Below are 27525 nucleotides of genomic sequence, written 5' to 3' on the forward strand. Positions count from 1 at the left end.
GTCCCCTCCCCCCTCAATTCTTATGTTGAAGTCCTAACCCCCAGTACCTCAGAATGTGACAGTATTTGGAAATAGGGTTTTTAAAGAGGTCATTAGGATGCGCCCTAATCCAAAGTGAATGGTATTCTTATAAGAGGATATTAGGACACAGACCACACAGACAGATGGGTGACCATGTGAGGACACAGCAAGAAGGTGGCCATCTGTAAGCCAAGGGGAGAGGCCTCTGAAGAAACTAAACCTGCCAACACCTTGATCTTGGACTTCTAGCCTCCAGAACTGCGAGAAAATAAATTCTGTTTTTTAAGCCACTCAGTTTGTGGGGTTTTTTTATGGCAGCCCTAGAAAACTAATACATTTGGCTAAATCAAAATTAAGAATTTCTCAGGGTCAGCCCGGTGGCGCAAGTGGTTAAGTGCACACGCTCAGCTGCGGTGGCCGGGGGTTCGCCGGTTCGGATCCCAGGAGCGCACCAACGCACCGCTTGGCAAGCCATGTTGTGACGGCGTCCCATATAAAGTGGAGGAAGATGGGCATGGATGTTAGCACAGGGCCAGTCTTCCTCAGCAAAAAAAGAGGAGGATTGGCAGATGTTAGCAAAGGGCTGATCTTCCTCACACACACACAAAAAATTAAGAATTTCTCTTCAAAATGTGATCTGTATCATTATAGATAAAGTGAATAGGCAGATGATGACAGAATAAAAGATATTTAAAACATTAAAACTGTCAAGGGATATGAAATGGCAATTCATAGAAGTTGAAAACCAAATGGCTAAGAAAAACGAAGGAATGCTTAACACCACCACTAATTAGAAAAATGCAAATTAAATGAAATACCACTTTACCCCCACCAGAATAACAAAACTTTAACTCAGAAAATTGGTTAATACCAAGTGTTGGCAAGGGAAACAGGAACCCTAATGTACTACTAGTGTGAGTGTCCACTAGACCTACCATTTTGAAGAATGATCAGGTGGCACTTATTTAAACTATGTATATAGACACTCTGTCATCCATCATTCCCACTCCTAGGTAAATATTCCAGAAAAACACTGGCACAGGGCTATATGCAAGAGACATACACTAGGTTGTTCACTGTAGCACTATTTGCAGTAACAGAGAGTTGTAGGCAACCTAGGCATCCATCAGCAAGGGAACAGATGAATCAAATATGGATAGAGCATAGTGTGGAATATTATGCATTAATTAAAAGCAAGGAACTAGATGGGCATACAACAACATGGAAAAATCTTGAAACAGAGTTGAGTGAAAAAAATTAAGTAGCAGAATGAGTTCAACAGCATATTACAATGATATAAATTACAAACACATTACATAAAAAATAACATATATTTTACAAAAATACATACATGTATCCAGGAAAATATATCCAGCACAAGAGGAGATATTTATATGAACATGGGAAATAGGAGTAAGGATTAAGGATGAAGGAGAAAAAATAAAATAGGGCAAGAGGAGCTTTGCACAAACTAACGCTTACCCTGTGCCATGACCTGAGTTGTGTTAGGAGCTCAACTCTCTGCTCCTAAGTTATATATACACACACATAATAAGGAATCTAAGAAGGACGAAGATCTGAGTTACGAGCAGCTGTGGCAAGCAAAGACTAACAGTTTAATCTCCGTGTAAAAAATTGTTAATGCATAATTTACAAAACTAAAACCAACTCAAATTATTGTCAGGGTTTATTACATTATGGGAAGTGAGGGGGGTGGGGTGGAGTAGGTAAACACATATCAAGATTTTTTTCCTGTTAAAGAGGAAAGGTTGGATTTGGTTGATTCTAGGTATGGATAGACAAAGGTGAGTTTAAATATGTGGATTAAAAGTTTTAGGGTAATCATTAGAAATAGACATGAGATGTATAACTTTAACAACTGGAGGAAAAACTGGAATTGAGGGAAAACTCAACGGGTGCTCACAAAAAGGCACAAAAGAAAAGAAAGCATGGTAAATAGAAAACATAAACTACTGATGGTAGAAATAAGTCAAAATGTATCAATAATCACAATGTGAGTGAGCTAAATTCTTCTGTTAAAAGAAAAAGACCCATACTGGGACAAATATAAGGGTTATATTGTTTTTGAGATATCCTAAAATAAATATTCATATCAAACAAAACGGAGGCAAAGGCCAAGGCCAAAAGTATGAATAAGATAAAGTGGAGGGTTTTACAGTGACTAAAAGACACATTCTACCAAGATATAGTCATGAACCCAATAACAGGGAACTGAACCAATTTAATAGTAAAAACTGCCAGAAATGCAAGGAGATACTGACAAATCCACAACAGTGGTGAGAGACTTTAATATAGGTGTTTCTTAAGTTAACAAACCAAGTAGACACAAAAATAATCTTAGGAAAGATCTGAATAACATAATTGTGCCAATTACTAAGCCATTATTTTTTACTTCCACACCTACCCTTCTCTATTCTGCTTTGGGATGCTGGAGCTGGGGCTCTGAAAACCATGTTTCGCTTTGCCAGCTGGTCTCCTGTTAGACCCTGACAGTGGGGGCTGCTGCTCGAGGGAGACTGCAAAGCTGGAGGAGGAAGGGGCTTGCTTCCTCCTGTCTGCTTGCGATTCCCGCAAACGTCACCGGAGCAACGTTCCTTCACCCCAGCTTCAGCAAGTCCTTCCCAAGCAGCAGCTGAATCCAGTGTGCATTTTCCAAACTTTGTAAACTAGCTTAGTTTTACTCCTCCATAGGTACGAGCACCAGCTGGCCAGTATTCTCTCCTCAGAGATCTGGGTCTCAGCTCCACGAGGCCTGCCTGAGCTCAGAGATACCAGCAGCCGAGTAGCATCTCCTCCTCAGAGGTCTACCTTTCAGCTCTAACTTACAAGTGGCTTCTCCTCCAAGCTTCTACATTTTAATAATTCCAACCTCTTCCCACAAAGAAAACTCCAGGCTCAGATGGCTTCATGGTAAATTCCTCCAAAATTTAAGAAAGGAATAATATCAACCTTCTAGAAACTGTCCCAGAAAACAGAAAGAGTGAACACTTCCAAACTCATTTTATGAGGCAAACATAACCTTGATTGTAAATCCTAACAAGAACATGGTAACAAAGGAAAATAACATACCCACATATTTCCTGAACATAGATGTAAAAATCCTTGACAAAATATCAGCAAGTTAAATCCAGTGATATCCACCATGACCAAGTGGGGTTTATCCTGGAAATTCAAGGCTAAAATCAATGTAACTAACCATATTAATAGATAAAAAAGAGAAATCACATTATCATTTCAATAGACGCAGAAAAAGCATCTTAAAAAATTCAATACCCATTTGTAACAGAACTCTCAGCAAACCAGGAATACAAGGAGATTTCTTTAATCTCATAAACGGCATCTACAAAAATATATACATCTAACTCATAATTTTGAAATACTGAACACCTTCCCCCTGAGGTTGGGAATAGCACAAGAATGTCCACTGTCACCACGTCTATTCAACATAGCCAGCAAAATAAAGAAAGAAAAAGGTATAAGATTAAGTGTAGATTGGAAAAGAAGAGATAAAATGCTCATCATTTATAGATGTCATGATCATGAACATAGATAATCCAAAAGAACTTGCAAATGATTAAAAATAATAAGTGAATTTAGAAAAGTTACTGGATACAAGTTCAATATTTCTATGTACTAGCAACAAACAAGTGGGAATGAAATATAAAAAAGCAATACCATTGACAATAGCATAAAAAAGACCAAATACCTAGGAATAAATCTGTGAAAGATATTCATGATCTCTCCATTGAAGACTCAAAGCATTGTTGAGAAGAATTCTAAAAGACCTAAAAAATGGTGGGATATATTATTTTAATTAATTAGAAAACTCAATATTGTAAAGATGTTAATTCTCTCCAAATTGGTCTATAGGTTCAATGCAATTCCAATCAAAATTCCAGCAGGATTTTGTGTGGAAATCGACAAGCTGATTCTAAAATTTATATGCAAATACGAAGGCCTTATAATAGCTATAGCGATTTTGAAGAATGACAACATATAGCTGGAGAACTTCACTATAAGTTATCAAAACTTGTTATCAAGCTATAGTAATTTAGACACATACACTGTCACCTGCCTTACCACAATGCCTCCCCTACAACTCAGTGGGGAAAAGGATATAGTCTTTTCAACAAATGGTGCCGGGTCAATTAGATATTCATATAAAAAAAGTAAACTTTGACTCTACTTCACATCACACACAAAAATTAATTCTAGACAGATCATAGTCCAAAGTGTAAAAACTAAAAGAATCAAGCTTCTAGAAGAAAATATAGGAAAACATATTCATGGCTTGAGAAAGGCAAAAAATTCTTGAACAGGAAATAAAAAGTACTAACCATCAAAGATTGATGAATTGAACTTCATTAAAATTAAGAACTTCTGTTCATCAAAATTCACCATTAAGAATATGAAAAAGCAGGCCACATACTGGGAAAAGATTTTTTGTAAAATACAGATCTACAAAGGACTTGTATCCAGGATAGATAAAGAACTCAAACAAATCAATAAGAATATAACCCAATTTAAATATAGGCAAAAGACTTGAATAGGTACTTCCAAAAGAAAATATCAAAGTGACCAACAAACATATGAAAAGGTACTCAACATCATTAGTCACTTGAGAAATGCAAATTAAAACCACAATGAGATACCACTACACACCTACAAAAATAAGCAAAATTAAAAAAACTGCCATTACCAAGCATTTGTGAGGATATGGAGTAACTAACTAGAAATCTCTTACATTAATATGGGAATGAAAATTGGTACAACCACATTGGAAAACTATTTTGCAGTATCTACTTAATGCTAAACATACCTTCATATTCTATGACCCAGTGATTCCACTCTTGGGTATATGCCCAATAGAAATGAGTACTTAAGTCCACCAAAAGATTTTAAAAAATGTTCATGGTAGCCTTATCCATAATAGCCCAAACTAGAAATAACCAAATGTCTATCAAGAGTAAAAAGGGTAAATAAATTATGGTATAAATGGAATAAATAAGAGAAGTGAAAAAGAGTAAACTACTCATATATGCAACAACATGAATGAATCTCACAGACATAATGCTGAGTGAAATAAATCAGACACAAAAGAGCACATGCTGTATGATTCCATATGCGAATTTCAAATAAGGCAAAACTCATCTATGGTGAAAGAAGTCAGAATGGTGACTATTCTCGCAGGATGCACTGACTGGGAGGGTACCACACGGGACACTGGAAATGTTCTATATTGTAATATGGGTGGTGGTTAAAGGAGTGTATATGTAAAAATTCAAGCTCTATACAAGATTTCTATATTTTACTCTATGTTAGTCATTCGTCAATTTAAAATAAATGTTAAAAAAAAAAGAGACCAGTGTGGTATTGGCCCAGTAACAGATATCTAGATCAGTGAATATATAATATCCAGAAATATATAATCCAGAATATATAATCCAGAAATATACTCATATATAAAGGGATTTTGATTTATAATAAAAGAGTCATTTCTTTCTTTTTCTGCCTGTGAATGTTGCCATCTGGATGTGATTCTCGGCACTATGGTAGCCATCTTGAGACCTCAATGGGAACCAGCATACAAGGACAAGCGAGCAGGCCAAGGATGGCAGAAAAGAGGATAGAAAGAACCTGAGTCCCTTGAGAACATCAATGCACCCCGGAATTAACCATCTCTGGAAAGCCTTACTTCTGAGTATCTTGTTATTTGAGATTAAAAACAAAAATCTACTTTTAATTAGATTTTAAAAGCATCTTAACTGAGAACTAGTTAGGAAGTCATTGAAATAATTCATGTGAGACCACCACCTCCCCAGGCCCAACAGCTTAAGTACAGCAGCTTCCCAGGGAACCACCGACTTTCAAAATAAACTCTCAGAAGCTTATTCCCACCATGGGGGCCAGAGTCTCTGGAACAAGGGGTGTCACTCACCTGTCCGGTCAACATCCTTTTTCATGGGCAGTACAGTATAATCCGGTTGCTCCTCTGAGGCCTCAAACATCCAAGACTTGGGCTGCAGCATGGTTTTCTGGGGACTCCCCCTGCCTCCAACCCAGTCCCCTGACCCATCTCGGAGCTGAACCTGCTGTAGGTACGGGATCCGGAAAATCTTGTTTTGGTCCAGGCTTAACTTCTTCAGTCTTCAATTAAGGAAAGGGAATACAGAATCACAGCAGTAATGACATCTCACGGACATTTACCTAGCAACTTTAGGGAAAGAACATGGAGTCATGCTTGAACACTTACTCCTCTTGTGTGACCTTGAACCAGTGACTTACTCTCTCTGGTCCTCAATATCCCTATCTGTAAAATGAGGATAATATTTATCAACCGTTCAAGGTTGCTGTGAAGATTAAATGAGAAAATGTAAATGGCCTGGCACAAAGTAGTGGTCAGTAAATGGTAGCTGAATCCAAAGTAAATTTCCTAGGGATCTAAAGTTTAACCATTTAAATGCCAGCATTTTCATTACTTCAACCAAAGAGGTAGAACTCAGCAGTTAAACTTATCTTCTGATTCTGATTCTTTTTCTTCCTGTCTCCTCTCTTAGTGTCAGGATCCTGTGCCCAGTAATATTTCTTCCTACTCTCCCTTCTCTTTGCCACTTCTAATCCAGTTATATGACCAGAAATGTCCTTACTGATGCCCCACTTGCATGGCTGAGCTCAAGCTCAGAGGGGAGAAATGACCTACCCACGGCCACACAGCAGAGATAAGTGGTGGAGCTGGGATTTAAATCGAGGCCTTTTGGCTTCTAGAGCAGCAGTCAGGGTGTGAGCAAGACTGGGGGTTACAGAGGGCCCTGCAGAGAGAGGCTGTGGCCTTACCTCCGGAGCCCAGCCAGGCTGGCAAAGCAGTTGGGGCTGGAGAGTTCATTGTCATCCAGCATCAGTGTCTCCAGCGCTGGGAACCTCAGGATATACCTCTTTCTTGTCAGTGATGTTACAGATGCCTCCCTGTGAATGCAAAGATCTTGGGTAATGAGCAAGGACAGGAGACAGATCCACTCTCCCAGGAAGAAATGAAGGATAGGGAATCGATCAAGAGGCCTAACCAGCTTGGGAACTTCTCTAGTGCCCAAGAGAGGTCCCTGCAGAGAGGGACCAGAAAGTGTAACTCCCTCCCCAACTGACCCCTTCTTAGTCTTCTGTATGGAGAAAGGTTGTACACATTTGCTGATGGACTCAGTGAGACCAGGTTGGAGCAGGATGCGGGGGAACAAGTAGAGCTCATAGGAAATACCAGAGTGAACGAGGCATGACCAAGTTGGGGGAAAACACTCTGCAGGGAGAACACTGCATAATTTTGGGTCAGGGCAGATTCCTGGGTATGTTGCATCACCCCAAGGATTGGTAACCCTGAGAGCACCCAAAGACAACTCCCTTGGCATGGAGCACAGCTTTGCCACTGAGTGGGCTAAGGCAGGCTGGCCACAGGGCGGCCCTCCTCTAAAGTGACTTCATAAGATGCACACATCAGTAAGGAGATGAGAAGTCTCTTTTTAAACTCAAACTCTCTGCAGACTCCCAGAAACACCCAAGAGTAGAATTTAACAGGCTGATGTCCTGAATCACACAGGTGGGGCAGGAAGGAAGTGGTGGCATTTTAGATACATTAATGTGACCTCATTTGTATCCCCAGGTAGATGATGCCTAGGTAAGTCTTTTTAAGTACACAAAGGCAGATGACTCAAATCATGTTTTTATTCCTCCCACCAATTCTATCCCTTCCATATACCCAAATAAATACATGGACATCCAGTCACAAATACATATACACACATATAAACCACACACATGCATACATGAGTGTAGGAAGGAACAAGAGGAAGGGAAAGTAACATTTCCTCAGAGCCTACTGCAGTCTTGGCAGTGTGTCAGGTGTTTTATATATACCGTCTCCAAACAGCACTGAGGAGGACAGATGTTATTTCCTTTTCAGATGAGGAAACTCGAATTCAGAGTGAGTTGCCTCAAGTGTCATAGCTAGAAGTGGTAGATCTCAAACTTGACTCGGAGCCCTGGACCCTTTCCTGCAGCACCCACGTCTCACATCACGTCTTCAAGCCCCATGTGGATTAAACGGTGGGGAGATGGAAAGGTAGCTGTTGCCTGGGCCAGAGAGAGCTTGACGAAAGCAGGCAGTGAGTTCAAAAGTCACAAAGGGCTGTAGCAGTACACCTAAAGTCAGGAATATTTCAAAGGTGCATTTAGAGAGGGTATATAGTCATTCATTCACACGCATGAATTTCTTTAACAGACACTTATGGAGCCAGGTGATGGGAATAAAAAGAGAAAAAGAACACATCCCTCCCCTCAAGGTGCTTACAGTCTTGTGAAGGAGGTGGACACGCTAGAAGCAGTGGGACAAATGCTGTAAGAGAGGCAGGCGCAAAGCTTGGCGGGAGTCACCCACTCTGGTGGGGAGGACTCAGGGAAGGCAATGTTTAAGCTGAACTATGAAGAATGGAGAGAGAATTTGCTGTGCTCTTAAGCACTGTGAGAGAGGAAGAGGAACAGGGAGAAGAATCACCCCTTTGTGGCTGGAGCTGTAATATATTTAGAAGCTCTGGGCCCAGAGAGACACAGGCAGTTCACCTGTAAAGAAAAATGGGCGAGTGACAGAGAGGAACAGATGTGAAAGCTGAGAGACAGAACCTCTGGGCTGCTCCATAAGGTTCAGGACCCACATTCAATATGTCCCTAAGGCATGACTGTGAGATTCCCAATGTTCTTATAGTAAACTCCTTTTGTGTTACTCTAATACTGACGGACTTCTGTAGATTAGAACCATGACAGTTCTGACTGAAAAAGGCACAGGTCAGATATGGTTTCAGAAAGAGCCCAGGCAGTGTGTGGGGAACAGGCTTGACATCCAAAGACCAGAGACGCTCACCAGAGAAGGAAAGAAGCCTTTAGTTCATGGTATTTGAAGGTCAGAGATGACTCTTTTCCTATTCCTGAAAGGATCAACTTTCATACACTGAATTTTTAATTTCTACCTGAGAGCAATTACAGGAGATTGCACAGAAGCTCTGTTCATTTATAATTAATTGGCTAATCTTTATTTTACTCTAGTGAAATACGAAAAAGCTAAGAAATAAGCCTCCAAAACATTTCTTTTATACCCCATAATGGAGAAGCTGCCACTATCCTGTCTCTTGTGACAAGTTACAGTACTTTGCCTTTTAAAAGTTTCACCTTAATTATAACACACAAAAGTTTCATTTTGTCTCTAAAATAGATGCCTTAAAATAGGGGGGCAGTCAACAGGCGGGTGAGGAGGACAAGATGCAAGGCTTCAGAGGAAAGCATCAGGCTCCCCCACTGAGCCCTTCCCATGGCAGTTTTGGGAGAAGAGTGCTTTGAAGAGGCAGGAGTCTGTTAGTAGTGGATAAACCAAGGTTTCCAGATGTTCAGAGTGGTGCTATTTTTATTATACCTTCTCTTGGCAAAAGGAATTAATACCATTTAAAATCTGATAGATTTAACTCAATTTTTTTAGAAGCTAAGAGTATGCTCCAGTGGTTAGATTCAGGAACGGGTCCATGTGCCATATTAGAAGCATGGGAATGGGGATCAGGAGCCCTGCGCTCTGGTTCATGCTGTGTGACTTCTAGCTGGTGTCGAGCATCTCTGGGCCTGGTCAGTTCCTCTATCTACACAATGAAAGGGGATTTCTTTACTTTACATTGTAAGACTTGGGATTAGGCTAAAAATATCGCTCAACAGGCTGAACCAAGGGCTGCGGCAAACAAGATGAAATTTAGCAAGCTCTAATGTCTGTTCAAATGTCAGATCAGCTTCTGTGATAAGATACAGAAAACCCACCATGCAAACACAGGATGAGGGCTTAAGAGGAGCTTAACACGTGGCTTAACAGCTTGCTTGTAGAAAAGAGGACTTATGATGTGGCTGCTAAAAAGCTAGTGCTCCTTTAGGTGGCATTATTAGGAACACAGTGATTAGAAAAAAGGAGGTAACAATCCTCCTCTGCTCTGTGCCAGTCAAGCCTAAGAGAGTCAACCCATGTGGTCCAAGGGGAAAAGGGAATAGGCCTAATGGGAGAGCCAAGTATCAGATTTCAGTCAAAACAAGTAAGAGAGCAGTCTAAAGATGGAGCAGGTCAAAAATCATTCCTAACTCACCCAGACAGAGATAATAGTGTGATCTATCCAGAAACGGAGATGCAAAAGTTCAGAATAGATGAAGTGTATCGTGAAACGGAAACCAGTGAAGAGAAAGGAGGATGGAGAAGTCCGTAGAGTCAGGTCACGAATAGCCCTGTGATCAATGTTAGTGGAGTTTATCTTGAGAACGCTGGGAAGCTGCTGCAGGACCTTAAGCAGGGTGGTGATAGACTCAGATGTGCATTTTAGAAACATCACTCTGGCTGATGGTAAGAAGGATGGGTTGGGAGGTGAGAAATTGGAGACTGACACCAAACAGAAGGATAACAGAAATGGGCAAGTTTGAGAAAAAGTTAGGAAGTACAATTCACAGCATCAGGTAACTGAATGGATGGGGCGGTGGGGAGGAATTCAGGCTGATGCCCAGGTTTCTAGCCTGGACGACTGCACAGTAGATGTACAGCAGTGCCCGTCACTGAGGCCAGGGACGTGGGCGTGTGTGTGATGAGTTCGGTATGATGAGTCAGATATATGGGCTTATAGCTCAGAAGACAGAAGTGAGGTAGAGAAACACCTAAGACTTGGGAAGGGATGAGACCACTGAGAAAGAGTATGAAGATGAAAAAAACAGTGGTTGCGAGTAAACTGAGGACCACCAGCATTTAAGAGGTTGGAAGAGGAAGAGGAATCTACAGAGCATGTTGAATGTGGGCAGATGAGTGGGAAGAAAATGACAATACTACTTGTCTAGAGCCTCACAGATTTCAAAGCACAATGATTTCAACTGATCCTCTGATGTAAGTAGGAGTACATTTTATTCTCCCCACCTTATATGCAAGGAAATAGAAGTGCAGAGTGGTGGCAACTTGCCTTACTTTATGTAATAACACTTTCTACCAAAAACAACTAGAATGACGAATAAAATATAAAAAGAGAAAAGATCCATCATTTAAAAACATGTCAGAGATGTGAAAGCAGTAAGGAAGTAGTATGCCAAAATCTAAAAATCCAGAGACAGAAACTGAGCACAGGAAGCCACTTTTGCCATGAGGACACTTGCTGATCTTGTTGAAACGGAAGGTGGAGCATGTAATTGAAGACCCCCTACATGAATCTGGGATCCTAAAGAGGTACATCCTCAGGAGAGAGTGAACCAAAACTAAACCCATTCCCCTCAACCCGCAGCCAGGGGAAAACTGGCCTGGAGTGAACAGAGATGGGGAGGGGGCAGGGCAGACTGGTCCTCTTGCAAAACTGTAGCGCAAATTTCTATCATCATAAAATATCCAGCTAGTTTAGTTCAGTTTAAAATGGTTCCATACTGAGTACCCCTAGGCACCTAGCCAAAATAAATGGAAAGGTTTACGGTATTGCAGACTAAATAACGTGGGCCAGCTCTCCCCTAAGTAAAAACTATAAAATCCAGACAAAATATATACATTTAAAACAATCTTCTTCAAGGCATCTGGGAACTAATAAGCTATGAAAAATCAGGGGGCCAAGATTTAGAAGAAGAAGGAAACCAAAAGGGGTTCATGCAATATTTGGGGCCACTTTCCCCTAGGGCTATCTGCTGACTCCAGAAGTGGCTGAAAGGCTGAGAGAAGATAAGCAGAGATTCTGACAACTTGCTACTCTAGGGGCTAAAAGTCGGAGTTCAGGCTGTGCCACAGAAGGGGAGCCCTGATAAACTGCCCCTGCTTTACGTTAGGGCATTGAAGGACTAAATCCTAGGAGGAAGCGTGAACCAGAAATAGTGTGGTCCTTGCAGAGATTGAAGGCTAGCTTCAAACAATTTTGATTTCTATAATTGAATTAAGATGATTTGGAATTATTAGTGATCTATGCAATCAAAAAACCCTAGATCTGATGAGGAAAAAAATGATCTGAGCTGCCAAAAGGGAGAGTCATGGCCTCTCATTCAGTTTCCTGACTACTTACATTTAAATTAAAACTAATTAAACTTAAATAAAACTAAAAATTCAGTTCCTCAGTCACAGTAACCACATTTCAAGTGCTCAATATGACTAGTGGCTACCAGACTGGACATGCAGATACAGAACATTTCCAACACTGTAGAAAGCTCTGTTGAACAGTGCTACACTTGGCCTTTCTAGAGGATTACTAGACAATATTAGACAAGGATTACTAGACAATATCTGCAAGTTGGTGCTAATGTCTGGAGATATGAAAGGCACGGCAGGGGCTGGCCCGGTGGTGCAAGTGATGGGGTGCGTGCACTCCGCTGTGGCGGCCCAGGGTTCCGTCCCGGTTCGGATCCCGGGCGTGCACTGACGCACCGCTTGTCGAGCTGTGCTGTGGCGGCATCCCATATAAAGTAGAGGAAGATGGGCACAGATGTTAGCTCAGGGCCAATATTCCTCAGAAAAAAGAGGAGGATTGGTATCGGATGTTAGCTCAGGGCTGATCTTCCTCACAAAAAAAAAAAAAAAAAGAAAGAAAGGCATGGTGGTCCATCACTCAAAGTCGGGGATTATGAAGGTCAGATGGGAGAATGGAAATTTAGCCTGTGAATGGACCCAGTCAAGTCATATACCCACTTTGTGGTTATCTCCTCAGTTCCTGAATGTGTAATTAGAACAGACATACTAAGCAACTGACAGAATAACCACATTTGTTTACTGACCAACAAAGTGAGGGCTATTATAGTAGGAAGGGCAAAATTGAAGCCCTAGGAATTTTGCTTCTAGAACAGTAAAGCAAAAATAATTCTGCATCCCTGAGGTAACTGCAGAGATTACTGCCGTCACTAATGACTAAAAAGGTAGAAGGATGAGTCCTATGACATTCCTGTTTAACTTGTTCACCTGGCTTGTGCAGAATACAGGTCTTGAAGAATGATTTTAGATTACTGTAAGGTTAATCAAGTGGTGACTCCAATTTCAGCTGCTGTTCCATATGTGGACTCTTCTTACTGTAGCCAATTAACACAGCCCCTGGCACTTGTGATAAAGTTAATGACCTGTCAAATGTTTTTCTCTTTATCAATGAATGAGAATTACCAGAAGCAGTCTGCTTTTGCCTGACAGGGACAACAGTGCACCTTTGTCTGCTTCTCTCAGGGCTACATCAACTCTTTAGCCCTACCACAATCTATTACACAGGTATCTTGATTATTTCAGTACTCCACAGAACATCATGTTGACTGGGCCTGATGGGCAGGAAGTTGCAAACACTCTAGATGCCTTAGTAAGATATATGTGTGCCACAGCATGGAGGTAAACCCCACAAAAATTCAAGGAACTGCCACTTTGATTAATTTTCTTGATGTGTAACACGCTGGAATATACCTCCAATGTGAAAGACATAATGCTTCACTTTGTACCACCTGTTACTAAGAAAAAGGGACAAAGCTGTGCTGACCTTTTTGGAGGTTGGAAGCTACACATAAAGCATTTGTGCTGTTCTGATCTATTTACTGAATATCCCATAAGGCTGCCAGTTTTGTGTGGGGCCCAGAGCAAGACAAGCCTCTGCAACAGGTCCATCTGCAGTGCAAGCTGCTCTCTGGGCATTATGTCATTGGGCACGTGACTCAGCAGGTCCAACTCTGCTCTAAATGTCTAAGGCAAACAGGCGGGCTATATAGATTGCGTTCCCATTCATTCTGGCTTTCAAGGACAGTCTGAGTTTTCACCTATTATCTCAAAGTAATTAATAGTGTTCCTTTTCCCTCTCAACTATGTCCTGGCTTGGATGATAAATTACAAAGTCACTTTACGAATAGAGCCTTTTGTAGGCACCAATTACAGAATCATTTTTGAGCAAAGTTAAGCTCTATTCTGCAGATAAATATTCTCCTTTTGACAGTTGCTGGCTTACTATTGCATGATGGTAGAGACTGAATACCTGACCATGGACACTAGGTGACCATGCGACCTAGCTGCTCATCATGAACTGAACATGCAGCAGAACTCTCTCATCAAGTGAAAGCAACATTGGGGATCAGGTTCACGTGAATCTGGAAAAGGTGCATGAATGAACATCCCTTAGAGTCCTATGATGCCTGCTCCTGCTGTAATGCTTCCTCTCCATCAGCCCACAACTAAGGTCCAGAGACCAGCTGATTTAGGAGAAACATCTCCAGCTGGGTTTACCAATGATTTCGCAGGATATGCTGATACTAACCAAAAACATATTGTTGCAGTGTTATAACTCCATACAGAGGTGGCTCTGAAAGGCAGGGGAAGAGAAATCCTCCCTACAGGTAAAACTTAGAGCAATAGATCTGATTCTCCATTTTGCTTGGTTGGCAAGATAGCCAGAAGTACAAGTCTAGGCTGATTCATGGGCAATGGTTAAAAGTTTAGCTGACAAGTCAAAGCTTGGAAAATATAATGTAAAACTGCTGACAGGGAGGGTCTGAGGGGAAATTACGTGAATGGACCTCTCAGAATGGATAGAGAGTGTGAGGGTTATTTGTGTCCCATGTGAATGCTCCCAAAGACTATCCACCGCAGAGGAGACTCTCAGTGATCAAGTGGACAAGGTGGCCTAGTCCATGAATGTCAGCTGGATACCCTGTGCCTGCAAAATGGCCTTGACAGCAGGGAAGGAGGCTACACACTTCCCCTCACCAAAGCAGATCTGGCTACCACCCCTGAGCACCCAACCTGCCAATAGCAGAGGCCAATGCTGAGTCCCTAGCACGGCACCATTTCTGGGAGGATTAGCCAGCCATCTAGTAGGAGGATAACTAGAGTGGACATCTTCCTTCACAAAAGGAGCAGTGATATTTTCCTTACCGGAATAAACACGCATTTTAGATATGGATTTTCATTTCCTGACCACAATGTTCTGAAAGCATCACCATCTGTGAACTTATAGAATGTCTTATTCATTATCCAGGTAACTTACATAACATTGTTGCTAACCATGGAACATGTTTCATGGCAAAGTGCAATATTGTGCTCAGAGACATGAAGTTTACTTTTTTACCACGTATTCCATCACGCAGAAGTAGTTGACCTAATAGAATGGTAAAATAGTCTTCTGATGACTTATTTATTGCACTAGCTAGGAGACAACCCCTGTGAAGTTGGGTGCTGACTTATAGGATGGAGTATCACATAAACCAGCAACCAATACTGATGCTGTTTTTCTCACAACCAGAACATAAGGGTCTAGGAATTAATGAATGAAAATGAGAGTGGCTCCTGTTACAGTTATACCTAACAATCCACTTGCAGCATTTTTGCTTCTCATTCCTGCAACTCTGAGCTCTTCTGAGTTACAAGCCTTAGTTTCCTAGGGAGGAATACTTTTACAGAGGACACAAGAACACTTCCACTTAACTGGAAGTTGAGTTTGCTACTGGCCACAGGGGTTCCTCCTTCTACTGAACCAACAGGTAGGGAAACACAGGTTTACTATATTGGTTGGATGATTGATACTGTTTATCAAAAGTAGATATGATTGCTGTTATGCCTGAGGGCAAAAAGGAGTATGTCTGGAATCCAGAGAATTATCTGGTGTTCCTCTTAAAAGTGTCATGTCCATTAGTCAAAGTTAATGGAATTTTTGCAAGATGAAAAGAGTTCTGGAGAGGGAAGGTGGTGATGGTTGCACAACAATGTGAATGTACTTAACGCCACTGAACTGTACACTTAAAAATGGTTAAGATGGGAAGGCACCTGATAAGGCAAGGAGGAGGGTCTGAGCTGGGCCTTGGAATATGTACAGATTCTACATAAGAAGAGAATGTAATGTCATAAGCGTGGTCTCTGGAGTCAGATGGACTTGGTACAAATTCTGGCTCTGCCACTTACCAGCTTTGTAACTCTAGGCAAGTTATTTAACCTATCTGTGCCTTAATTTACTCGTCTATAAAATGGAGATAATAATAGGACACCTACCTCACAGGGTTGTTGTGAGGATTAGATGACTTAATGTATGTTAAGTGCTGAGAACAGTGTCTGGGACATAGTATGCACCACACATGTGTTTTTATTATTAAGAGAGGAAGGACCAGTACATTAGGGCCAGAGGCACGGCCTCAGCAAATGTGCAGAACGGAATATGCAAAGTTTATTAGAGGGTTTGTGGAGGGGAATAGTCTGCCAAGAACAATATCTACAATTTACCAATGACCAATCAGAGGCAGGGAGAGTGACTTGCCAGCACCTGTGTCTCTCCTATTAGCAACCATCTGAGGCCTCCCGATCCTTCGGGGCCCTGCTCTCATGGTTGCTTTCTCTGGGAGCTATAGTAGGTGGCATTTGCCCTGCTTTGAGCACTCACAGCCTGTCTTTACAGCATTTCGAGCTGCCTCGGACTATTTCCTTGTATACTTGTACACAGACAAAGGCTCACAAGGGAACACATGGGACAGAATCTGTGATGTAGAACTTACTGCTCTGTGACAGCCAAATTGGGTGGCAGGGAGGTGAGCCCATTGCCTGTGAGGAGCAGGACCCGGAGGTGTGGCAGAATCCCCAGATCACAAATGGCCTCCGCAGTCAGGCTGTTGAAGGAAAGGTCCAGGAACTATGGTGCAAAGATAAAAGATGGGGCACTTTGCATGACAATGATGCTCATACATGAGGTGGAAGCTAGCTACTTTTTTTAATCTTCCAGGGGGCCCCATCACCCACAGGCTAAAACCCTCCTGACTCTGCATTAACATTCAGAGTCTACTGGAGTCAGTTCCCAACCTATCTGTCAGCCTTAGCTCCCACTACAGACCTTTGTTTATCCTCCCTGTTCATTGTCCCGCCCCACCTAGAGACCTCTGCTTGAGCTTTTCACTCAACCAGGAATGCCCTTTCTCCATGTAGCCGATTCCAAGCCCCAAAAGGCCAGCTCAAAAGCTGCCTCTTTATAAAACCTTTCCTAATTCCCCAGCCAGGTGCAATCTCTCCTTCCTCTGACTTGGAGTGCTTTATCTAGACTGCTCTGGGGGTACTTCTCACAGCCGGCCAGGTATCTGCAATAGGTGGATACATGCCTGAGGAATAGGGATATTGGTACATGGACGTGCCTGGCAGAGTCCTAGCACACAGTGGTGGACTAGCCCATAAACTCTCTGAGGTCAAGGGCCATGCCACTCTATCACTGTATCCTTATAACCTAGCATAGGACCTGGCACATAGTAGGTGCACATTAAAAAAAATCAGCTGAAATGAACTGGCTTATGAGGACAATGACCTAAACTGTCACCTCATCATCAACCACCTTCTAACCAGCCACCTAGATTCATGAGATAGTTGACTGGGATCGGAGGGACAGTCAGGAAACTGATTTTCTCTCTGCAAAGACAAAGGCAACTGGGATAAATAACAGCCCAGTCTTATTCTCTCTCTTCTAAGCCTCTTCAGACACTTACTTTAGCTCTTATGTACAAGTCTGCTCCCTTCCCCCCACCCACACACCCAGTGAACCCCCTCAATGGGGCCAGTTTCAGCATCTTACCCGGCTGGTGCAAGAGCAAGGTCTTTAGCCACTTTAGTGTTACACAGGCAGTAAGACATATACACAACTGACTGCAGGTCACTGCCAGAGGGGGACTGGGTTTGGTCTGACCCCACTGTAGTCATCAATTGATGGGCTCTGCAGACCTAGCTCTAAGTCTTGGCTAATTGTGTGATCTTGGGCAAATTACTTAACCTGAGCTTCCTTATCTATAAAGTGGAAATAATAATGGGTTCTTATGAAGAATTACATAGGTAAAGCCTGAAGCATGGAGTCTGGTACAGAGTAAATGCTTAATCAGTGTTGGCTGTCATCATCATCAGCATCCTTCATTCAATGCCCCTATACTGCAGGCTTACTTTGGACCAGTCCCTGCCCTCTGCAAGCTCACAGCCTAGTTGGGCAGCTAGATACAAATAGGTGTCTATTAAGTAGCAATGCTGCTGGGACAGATGTCTGAGCACAGACCAATGGGGGCACAGAGGAAGGAATGGTCAGTTCTACCAGAGGGTCCAGATGGGCTTCACTGAGCAGGTGACACTTGAGCTGCCCTCAAAGAGTAGTTGGTATTCATGAAATTGTTAAGGGCAAAAAGACGTGCAGTGTAGCAAGTAGTATGCATAGAAGCCAGGAGGCAGGAGGCAGTCTTGCTTGTTCTGCCAACTGAAGCTCATTTGCATATGACTAGGGTCCATGGTATAAGAGAGGGCTTGATAATACTGGACAGGCCATGAAAGGTGCCAAGCACCAAAGGAGTGCCGAGTTCATGCCACCATCAGCAAATTCCAGGTTTTGAGAGTTCACACAAAGGGGCAATACCACTTGGCAGGGGCAAAGAGAGAAGCCTTCAAGGAGGAAGACCTGGAAAGCTGGCTTGGATAACCACAGGTAAAGGTAGGGAAAATTCTCTCCCTCATACCCATATGCAGGCAGTCAACATGACCTATGGATTCTACCTCCTTAATGTCGCAAATTGTTCCCTCCAACCCATTCTTCATACAGCAGCCATAGTGGTTTTTCTAAAACACAGTTCTGACCCTATTACTCCTCAGCTCCAAATCCTTCAAAGGATCCCTATTATCCATAGGATAAGGTTCGAACTCCTTAGCAAGGCTTCCAAGGCTCTCCACGGCCTTTCTTTCGTTACCTCTCCAGCCTCATCTATCACCACACTCTATTGTGTCTCACTCTCCATCCCAACCACACTGAGCTGCTTCATCAGTGTTCTAGCTTGGCAGTTGGCAAACCAAGGCCTGCAAGCCAAATCCAGCCTGCTGCCTGCTTTGTATGGCCCATGAGCTAAGAATGATTTTTACACTTTTAAGTGGTTGAAAAAAAATCAAAAGAAGAATAACACTGTGTGGAAATTATGTGAAATTCAAATTTCAGCATCATAAAGTTTTATTGGAACACAACCATGATCATTTGTTTACATATTGTCTATGGCTGCTTTCCTTCTACTGTAGCAGAGCTGACTAGTTATGACAGTTCTAACTAGTTAAGACCATATGGACCACAAAGCCTAAAATATTTATTGTCTGGCCTCTTACAGAAAAAGTTTGCTGACCCTTGTTCTAGCTACTTTGGCCATTTAATGTTGGGTCCAAATATGCTTAGAATGAAGGGCAGCTCAAAGAAATGAATAGTCTTAGAATTACAGGTCACAGAATTTCACAGCTGGCCCGGAATTTACAGAGCAGGAAACTTACATCCCAGAGAGGGTAAGTTATTTGGCCAAGGAGGTATGCTAAAGTAGCCGCAGGACCAAGCCTGGAAACAAGGTCTCCTGACTCTCAGGGCAGGGCTCCAGCTGACCCTCTTGCAGACTTTTATGCAGAGAATCAAATCACGACAAAGTTAACTTGTTCTAAATTGACTCCTGAAGAATTCTACTCTGGGTGGCAGCCTTTCTGGCAAACAAGGACAGAAGATTCCTAACCTGGCTCTTGCATCTGCTGAGTCACATCAAGTTTTATTACACGTCAAAGTATTCATTACTGTGAGCTGCAAATTCAGGATATTTGACAGGTTTATCCTTTTTCTTAGAGAGCCCTTGCAAATCACAGAGAGATGAAAACAAATGATTGGCCAGGAGATTTCCTCCTCTCATTTATATTCTGCATCCTGACTTTGGTCTGCTCTCTTACGTAAATAAATTCCCTTGGGTAAGGCTGGGTCTGCTGGACAAATAATCTTCATCAGAAGCTATCAAACTATGAAGGCGGGGCCTCCAAAAAGCCAATAATGATCAACCAGTAGGGCCAAGCTAGTCAGCTGTGGGGTCAGAGCCTGCAGTGATGTCCCCTCACCACTGCCCAGCAGCACTTGATCTAGGGGTTTGAAATGCTAGGAGCGAGGAAGGCAAGATGTCTGGCACAATGCATGACACACAGGAGCTCAATAACTACTCTTTAAAAAGTAAAATAACAAATAAATGGAAGCTCATAAGAAGGTTCCAGGCCTGCAGGTCAAGGAAATTGTTCCCTGTATCTCCAGAACATCTGGAATCTGTTTCCCACTGTCTATACTAAAATGTAACATAAAATGCTTTTTTTAATGTAGCACAAAATTGCTTCACTTGTTGTAAACTTTCTCTCTGTTTTATTGAACTTTCAAGAGCTCGCTTCCTGGACAAATCTAAGGACCACTCCTGTTCCAAATCATAGTAAATCACTGTTATCCCCAATATGACTTGAAGCCAAGGAGAGAAGGTACCATTAGATTCAGTACAGCATGCTTAAGAATGCAAGGACATATAATCCATTTTAGGAAGACTGCCAGCCGAAGCAGTTAAAACTTTTTAAAACTTTCGCATATGAAGGGTATTAACTCTCCGAAAAATTCACTCCTGTGGAAAGTCTCTCTCTCTCTGGCAAATCAGGTAAAGTGAGGCTTTTGTGAAGAATGGTTGACTCTTGATGTTTGCGGACTAAATAATTTACGTTACCAACTCTTTAGGATCAACCTCAAGGCTCACGACACGCAGGCATCTTCCTGAGGTGTGAATCTGAAATGCTTCTACTATAGGGCCAACGTGTGGAGGAGAGTCCATTATTCAGTGAGAGAGCCCGGCCAGGTGCCCGGCCCCACACCTTGCTCCAGCTCTGCTGTTCCCTGCTCTCCACGTATGCAGTGACTCTCAGGTAGTGACAAGAGCTTTGTTTTTTTTGTGAAAAGTGGCTCTAAAGTTTTCATGAAAGTTGAAGAGATGATTAACTTGAAGTATGAAAACATACACAGAAAATGCATGACTGTGGGAAATTTAACTAGGAGAAAGACAAGAATGCAAACAAATTTTTCTATATTTTCAAATCCGGGGTTTGGAGAACAGCTGTGGATGTACAAATGTCAAGAATCTGCTGTAGAACTCACAGGAGCCCTATTTTATTTCAGTCAACCCTGGGCCTATGCACTAGGCCTGTCGCCTGCCTTATCCGAGCCCACTGGCACCAATCTGGCTCACTCAGACCAGGATGGGTCTCTGGAATCACTCCCTAATGCCTCTAGTTCGGCTGGTCCAATTTGCTATGCCTAGCACTTAACCTCCATGGCTCCTCAACCCCCACTGGATCCGGATCTCCCCTCAAACTCTCCTTCCCATAAGACTCTCTTTAGCTCATTTTTCTGCACAGATGCCTTTGGACATGACCTTTGGCATTTATTTTCCAGGACAATGCACCATGGCCATAGGCATAATATATTCTCGTCTATTTGCCACTGCTGCCACCACCACACCACCACCAACCCCACTACCCTCATCACCACCACCAACCCCACCAGCCTCCCCAGAGGATTGCCCCGAAGCAAGGGTGTAGCTGTAAAGGCCCAGAGAGCCCCTTCCCAACAGTTATAATCAGTAGAGACCTCTACACCCATTCCTTACAGGGAAACAGGTAGGCACCAAAACCTCCCTACCTCCAACTTACTTCCAAGAACTTAAAGTCTCCATATTTCACGTAGACTGTTTTGATGCCGTTAAATGCGAGCTCCAGTTCCTTTAAGGCTGGAAACGTGTGAAATGCCTCTACAGGGGGAGGAAAAAGAGAGAATCTATAGTTTGGGAAGGACTTAAGAGAAAGATATTAACAGTGGTCAATTACTGGTTCCCCCTGGGATAGGCCAGGCACTGTGTAAGCTGCTTTATATACATGGCCTCTGAATCTCTAACAACCCTGAAAAATAGGGATTACTACTTCCATCCCACTGCTGAGGAAACCGTGGCTCAGCTAGGCTAGCTGATTTGCTAGAAACAGAACTGCTCGTAAGTGGAAGGGCTAAGAATTGAATCTAAGTCTAATGCCAAAGGCCATTTAAAAAATTACCTATATTATTTATGATTATAAAAGTAAAACATACCCACCAAAAAAAGTCAAAAAACACAGAAAAATAAAAGTTCCCTTTAATCTTAACACCCAGAGATAACTATTGAAAGTTTCATGTATGATACTCTAGACTTTTTCTCATGTGCATCCTGAAGCACTCACACACCTTTGACAAAAATGGAATCATACCATACACATTGTGCTGTGACTTGCTTTTTTTCCCTTAACAACATGACTTAAAGATTGCTCCACGTCAAAACATATAGATCTGCATAATGTCTGAGTTACATTCTATGGTATAGACATACCCTGGTTTATTTAACCATTCCCCTACTGATAGTCTTTAGACTATTTGGATAAAAGATAAGAACACTTTTTCCCTTCTGCTGAGAACTGAACCTCAGGTTAACTATCTAGCTCTGTTTCCCTGGTAATCTGAAACAAACAGTATGGCAACTGTGTTACTAGGCAGTATTGCTATGGTAAAAATGACCCCAGATTGGTAAGTCACATCTGGCCTAGGAGAAAGTACAAATGAACTACAAACATCTGAAGGGGGCACCATAACTTTGGGCTTCCCTGTGTGTGCTGACTCCTATAATTGGACACGTCCTTTGCAGAAACTCTAGGAGCTATGTCTATCAAGGGTTACAATGGCTACTTGCTCCTGTGGGGAAGGAGGTTTCTAAGCCAGAGTGGCTCCTGCATCTACCCCATGAGAGCCTCGTTGCCTTGGCCTTGAGCTGGGCGCCACAGAGAATGGTTCATGGACGGCTGCATGGACTGCTCCATCAACTGCTGTGAGGACTCCACTGAAGAGGAATTGCAGATGCCGTGCTGCTGGCACACTGTGTGGAATTACTCAGAGCCTTCTAAGTAAACCTGGTGTCAGTGTGGCCTCTGGTGGTTTTCTGAGTTAGAATGTTCAGTAGAGCCTCATGAAAAGACTGCTTGGTAGATATTTCAGGATGTTTCCAATGAACATTCTTGTACAAGCATGTTTCTGTAGAATAAATTCCTGGAAGTAGAACTACTAGATTAAAGGTGATGACTATTTTAAGAGACATTGTCAAACCGCCTTCCAAAGATATTGCTCCAATTTATTACACTTCTGCCAGTTGAATATGAGGGTATCCGCTTCCCCACTAATGCTGGCTGTCACCAGTCCTTCTCATTTTTGCCAATATTTGATAGGCAGAAAATAGTATTTTGATGCTGTTTTAATTATTAGTGAAGTTGAGTATCTTTTTACATGCCTGTTGCCTTTGTACTTCAAGCCCATGTTCCTGCAGACAACACTGTTTCCTGAAGGGCAGGGACTCTGTTAACATGCTTCTTTAAAAATACCTCTTAATCTGAACACATTCAAAACTGAACTCATCTTATTTCTCCCCAAACCTGCCTCTCCTCTAGTGCTCTCTGTGAATCCCCCTGGCTCTTCCCTCTCTCCATACGCCCATTAGAAACCAAGTCCTGTTATTTCTACCTCCTCCTGAATCTCTCTCTCTCAATCCCCTTCACCTCTGCTGCCACAGCCCTGGTTTAGGCCTCATCTCTCCTTCCCTCCCCTCCCCTGGAAAAATGAAACTGTCTCCCAGGTTTCCTGACCTCCATCTTCTTCCTTATAAGCCACCCTCCTCATAGCCACCACTGAGCCTCTCTATTTAAAAGCTTTCGAAGGCTCTCTTTTGCCTGTAGGTTTAAGTCCAAGTCACTCAGGGCCCTTGATAATCTATTCCCGACCAAACTTTCTAGTCTCCATTCTCCCCTATCTGCATTGTTTGCTAACAACAAAGCCTCTTCAGGGGCCCTGATCAGGCACTGCCATCCCACATCTACTCTGTTGGCCTGAAATGCCTTCTTACCCTCTAGTTCCTGAGTCACTCCTATTCATTCTTTAGGTCTCAGATCAGGAGCCCCTCTTCTCAGAAGTTTCTCCTGACACTCTGGCCTGGGCTGAAGTCCCACTTATATGCTTGCATAGCATTTTCTGATTCCCTCTATCATTGCACTTACTGCATCCTGCCAGAACTGTCTGTGTCTGAGCCCATCTCTCCCACCAAACTATGAGCTCACCAGAACAGGAACTGGATGCATTCATTTCTAAAAGCCAAGGATTCACACAGTCCCGACACCCAGCAGGGGGTGCTGTGGATTTGCTGAATAAACAAGAACCTTTTTGCTCCTATAGTAGCTCTTCCGGGCTTAAAAACATTTTTACACATCTATCTCACCTGAGCCTATAAGGCAACCTGACTTGGGAAGGCAGAAAGGAAGGGAATTTTCTCCATCTACAGATAGAGAAGCAGCAGCTCAGAGAAATCTTTTAAGTAGGTAGTGCCAGCTCTGGGCTGGAATCCAGGTCTGTGTGTTCTCCAGCACCTAGCTTACTGCACTCCAAAAAAGAGATGCGTGGCCAGTCAGGGATAGACTGACAGGCAAGTTCTAACACGAGTGACTGGCTGTGCCAGCCAAGAGGCAGAAGGTGATTTTCAGGAAGAAAAAGCTTACCTAGAGGCAGGAGGTTTTCTGAGGCATTGACGTAAATCACAGAATGAAAATGCTTGAAGTCCTTTTCCTTAGCCTGTGGGAAGGCAGTTGAAAGAACATAAGATTAGTTCCCTGCCTGGAGGCCTTGCCAAAGCTCCAGAGCTGCTGTCAGAAGGAGAGAAGCCCTAATGGGGTAAGACACACCCTCAGCACAAGAGCAGCACTTGTTGAGGGCTGGAAGGGCTTTTCTGCTTCTTTTATTCTGTTATGAAATATTTCAAATGTATAGAAAAGTACCATGAATGAGATTCTGAAGACCCACGTAACCACTATCCAGCTTCAATAAACCTGAATATTTTGCTGTCTTTGCTTCAAATTTCTTTAAAAAAATAAAACATTACAGAGAGTTGACCACGCGCCCCGCCCCCCACATCCCTCTCCAGTCACATTCTTCTCCCTCTTGCCCACAGGTAACAGCTATCCTGAACCAGTGAGTAGTCACTCCTATACCTGTTTATACTTATATTACATATATGTGTATCCATAAAGCATATAGAGTATTTCTATTTACATGTTTTAAAACTTTATATCAAATGCAATCATACTGTAGATATCATTCTGCAACCTGACTTTTTCACTCAACACTATGTTTCTGAGATTTACTTGTGTTGATACACACAGATCTTTTGAGATTTACTTATGTTGATACATGTAGCTCTAGTTCATTCATTTTAATTGCTGTATAGTATAATACAAGCTATCTCTCTTCACATGCCATGGAAGGCCTACAAACCAAAAATATATGCCATAATATCCTGTATATACATTGGCTAATGATGAGACACAAATTTGGCTCCGAGCTACCTATTAGCCAATGCAAAGAAAGCAACATGACTCATTATATGAGTCACAGTGTCTATAAGCTAAGAAAAAACTCGCATCTTGAGAGAACCATTACCACTCCTGGCACTGAAACCTGAGAGAAATTTCACCTGCAGGCTTTCTGATGGGAACTCAGAGGCACATATAGAATCATGCCCCAATAAAATTCGACGGCAAAGTCAAACCCACTTCCATAAGGCTATTTCCTTTAATTCACCTCACATGGGACAATGGCAATACCAAATGTACAGCAAAAGATTGTGCTTGAAAGTTGTTTCCACCCAGTGAGTTGTTGTCTGACCTCTCCCTCCCTTGCGAGCAGATTCTCAGTCCCCAGGGACTCTGGAAGTACACTGGACAACAGCCAGGAGCCACCTCAGGTCTGGCTCACCCTATCACATCTCTGCTGGCTGGCCTTACCTTGGAGAACTTCAGGCCGCTGACATTAACGCTGCACAGGTCCGATGGCTTCCTCACACAGTGGTGCTTCAGCTAGAACACAGGGCAGAGAGTCAGCTCTCAAGGCCCCAGCAAAGGATATAACTGGCCAAGACCACAGATGACTCCCTGTCGAGGAAGGCGGCCTGGTACAGTGGAAAAAGCACGGGCTTTGGAGGTGCTCGGAACCGAGCTCGCATCTCGGCTCTCCCACCTGTTCCCCATCTGTAAGATGGGGCCAGTAACGTTGACTTTATGGGGGTCTTAGGAGGATTCCTTCCTCTCTGTTCCCTCTCTGTCTTTTCTGGCCCCCCACTTCCTCTACCTGGCTCTTAAAAAAAAATCTCTATTTCTGGGGCTTTACCAATCTCATACATTTGTGATAATTTGTTTGCTTGTTCATTCATTCATTTATTCATTCATTCATGCATCCATTCACCAAATATTTACTAAGCACTACTTTGGGCCATGTATTGTGCTAAACATGTCAACAAACTTTCCACTAATCCTAACTAAACCCTTTGACACAGTATGACTATCTCCCTTTTTAAACGAGAAAAACAAAGCTAAGAGAGAGAAAGTGCCTTGCGTAAGGTCCCACAGCTAGTAAGTGATAGATCTGTGATTTGAATTCAAATCTATAATCACTAAATTCTGTGCTCTTTTGACTACCATATGTTGCCCCTCATAATTAAAAAGTTAGACGGAAACCTCAGCTTTGAAGCTTCTATTTCTGTTTAACCAAACCGCATTCCTTGTTTCTGTTAATCCTTTATTTATGGTATCTACTATGTTTAGCTACGGAACTAGGCATTGGGATGACAATGAAGTAAAAGCAGAAATATTCCCTGCCTTCACAGAACTTACAAATGCATGGAAGCCAAGTAGCAAGCAAGTATTTCTAAATGTGATAAATATTTTAAAGGAGAAATTCAAGATGCTATGGGAGAAAACAACAGGAGGGCCTAACCTCAGTCTGGAAGTGAGAAAATATCTACTTGAGGAAGTAACATTTCATCTGAGACCTAAGAGCCAAGCAGGAGTTGGTCATGAAAGTGGGTGGCAGAGGCTATGAAAGTTATAAAGGCAGGAAAAAGCAAGGTGCTTTTGAGAGGATGAAAATCAACAAGATAAGCTAGGGAGGCAGTCATTAGATCATTCGGGTCCATGCCAGCTCTGTAGAGAGGTGTGGATTTTATCCTACAGTCAATGGAAAGCTGTCAGAGGCTTTTTGGCAGAGGGCTGACAGCAATTTTTATAAAAAGTGCTATGTCTGATACACACAGAAAGGACGAGAAGACAGAAGAGGGAGGGAAGAGACCAATATACCAGACATCATTAATTACCTTCCCTACAGCCACTTCTCTACCTCTTCCTTGTTCAAGACCCCCCAGTGTCACCCACATTTCTCCAAGTGGATGTGTCCTTTAAGCCCCAGCTCCAAGGGATAAGTCTTGACTCATCTAATCCAGTAATGGAGGTCATGTTCCCCTAACCAGTGATTGTTGAGACATGTGATACAGGTCTGGCCAATGAGACACTGGCTGCTGGCGGTGGAAGGCCAGTTCTGGGAAGCTTTTTCTTACTTTTAAAAATAAATATAAGACAGTGACAATCCTTTTTCTACCACTGGATGTTATCCTTTATATGTGATGACTGGAGTTGCTGCAGCCATCTTGGGATCATGAAGGCAATCAGCCCAAGAGGACAAGTTAATATGTTGAGGATATAAGAGCAGAAAGATGGAGGAACCTGGGCCTTGGAAGATGTCATTAAACCAGTAA

At 42.6% G+C, this 27525-nt stretch overlaps 1 protein-coding gene across 1 annotated transcript in view; it reads right to left on the reverse strand.

Annotated features, from left to right (window-relative positions):
• XRRA1 (X-ray radiation resistance associated 1) overlaps positions 1 to 27525 on the reverse strand; it is a 61422-nt gene that overhangs the window by 22465 nt on the left and 11432 nt on the right. The window contains exons 5-10 of the mRNA XM_014790328.2: positions 25724 to 25795; positions 24443 to 24515; positions 21536 to 21633; positions 16552 to 16685; positions 6877 to 7005; positions 5981 to 6189 (exon numbers count right to left, since the gene is read on the reverse strand). Of these exons, the coding sequence (XP_014645814.2) occupies positions 5981 to 6189; positions 6877 to 7005; positions 16552 to 16685; positions 21536 to 21633; positions 24443 to 24515; positions 25724 to 25795 (715 nt within the window). The remainder of the gene's footprint in view (positions 1 to 5980; positions 6190 to 6876; positions 7006 to 16551; positions 16686 to 21535; positions 21634 to 24442; positions 24516 to 25723; positions 25796 to 27525) is intronic.

The sequence above is a fragment of the Ceratotherium simum genome, chromosome 7, assembly GCF_057802395.1.
Source record: "Ceratotherium simum simum isolate JZ-2026a chromosome 7, ASM5780239v1, whole genome shotgun sequence".
Taxonomy (NCBI): domain Eukaryota; kingdom Metazoa; phylum Chordata; class Mammalia; order Perissodactyla; family Rhinocerotidae; genus Ceratotherium; species Ceratotherium simum.